The sequence below is a fragment of the Primulina eburnea genome, chromosome 9 (genome assembly GCF_022965805.1).
Source record: "Primulina eburnea isolate SZY01 chromosome 9, ASM2296580v1, whole genome shotgun sequence".
NCBI lineage: Eukaryota > Viridiplantae > Streptophyta > Magnoliopsida > Lamiales > Gesneriaceae > Primulina > Primulina eburnea.
In genome coordinates, this window is record NC_133109.1 from 27521111 (window position 1) to 27522512 (window position 1402).

At 35.1% G+C, this 1402-nt stretch overlaps 1 protein-coding gene across 1 annotated transcript; it reads left to right on the forward strand.

Annotated features, from left to right (window-relative positions):
• Positions 1-317: 317 nt before the first annotated feature.
• Positions 318-842, forward strand: LOC140840848 (uncharacterized). The gene has a single exon (XM_073208011.1). The coding sequence runs from the start codon at positions 318-320 to the stop codon at positions 840-842; it is 525 nt and encodes a 174-aa protein (XP_073064112.1).
• The last annotated feature ends 560 nt before the right edge of the window (positions 843-1402 follow it).

A 1402-nucleotide genomic window follows, 5' to 3' on the forward strand; every position in this document is an offset into this window, starting at 1 on the left:
TGGGTTACATTCATAAAGAAGTAATTAAATTAGTTAATTATCTTTTTGACTAAAATTTATAAGAAATTAAAAGATGCTAGAAATATGAGATATTTTAGATAGCATTTATTAATTGAGAAAGTCTTATTATAATTAGCATTTTTTTGACCTACCCTACGGCGGCATTTAATTGTGGTGATTATAATTCTTTAAGACTCAAGTAACATGTTTTGTGTATTATCATGTGCTTTTCTGCATTCTATTACTTTGTCTTTAAATTTTTTTGTGATATTTATGCAACTGCACATTGAAAATATTTCTCACTTTTTTCAGAAAATATGTCAAATCCTATTCTACTTCTTCTTGCATCGCAAGTTTTGACTGGTGAAAATTTTTCTAAATGGAAAAGCAACATGAATATCCTCTTGATCAATGAAAGTTACCATTTTGTCCTCAAGGAGGATTGTCCTCCAGTGCCTCCAGCTAATGCTTCAAGGACTGTGTCACAAGCATATAACAATTGGATTGTTGCAAACAACAAGGCACGTTGCTACCTGTTAGCAGCAATGAATGAAGTGCTTAGAACTAAGCATGAAGCCTTTGAGACTGCTAAAGAGATTATGGAATCTCTACAACAAATGTTTGGACGTCCATCTGAACAAGCACGCTATGAAGCTGTGAAAGCAGTTATGAATTGCAAGATGAAGAACGGTTCTTCAGTTCGTGAGCATGTGTTGAAAATGATTAATCATTTCAATGATGCTGATATCAATGGTGCGAACATTGATGAAAAAACACAAGTTGGCATGATCCTAGAGACACTTTCTCCTGCTTTTCTCCAATTAGGACAAACTATGTTATGAATCATAGGGCATGTAATATGACAGAACTCCTAAATGAGCTGCAAAGTTATGAATCTCTGATAGATGATAACAATGGCAAGGCAAATGTTGCCGAAGCTAATGTGGCTGTGGGAAAAGCTTCTTCTTCTAAGAATAAAAAGAAGAAAAATGTGGGAAAGTTTAAGGGCAAGAAAAAGATTCAAAAGAAGAATTGGAAGGGTGCTGAACCCAAACCAAAAGGAAAATGTTTCCATTGCAACGTGGATGGCCATTGGAAAAGGAACTGTAAGAAGTACCTTGATGAGATGAAACAAAATAAGAAACAAGGTAAATTAGATTTACTAGTCATGGAAACATGCTTTGTTGAGAATGATTTCTCAAGCTGGATAATTGATTCAGGGGCGTCTAACCATGTTTGTGTTTCTTTGCAGATGCTGGAGTCGTCCAGGGATCTTGATGAGGGAGCTTTCATGATGAGAGTAGGCAATGGGGAAAGATTATCAGCGACGGCAGTTGGGACAGTGCGACTGTCATTTAAGAATAATAAATATTTGATTTTGAACAATGTTTATTTTATTCCT

Coding starts and splice junctions, on each gene's coding strand:
- LOC140840848 (XM_073208011.1), top strand. CDS start 318: ATGTCAAATCCTATTCTACTTCTTCTTGCATCGCAAGTTTTGACTGGT.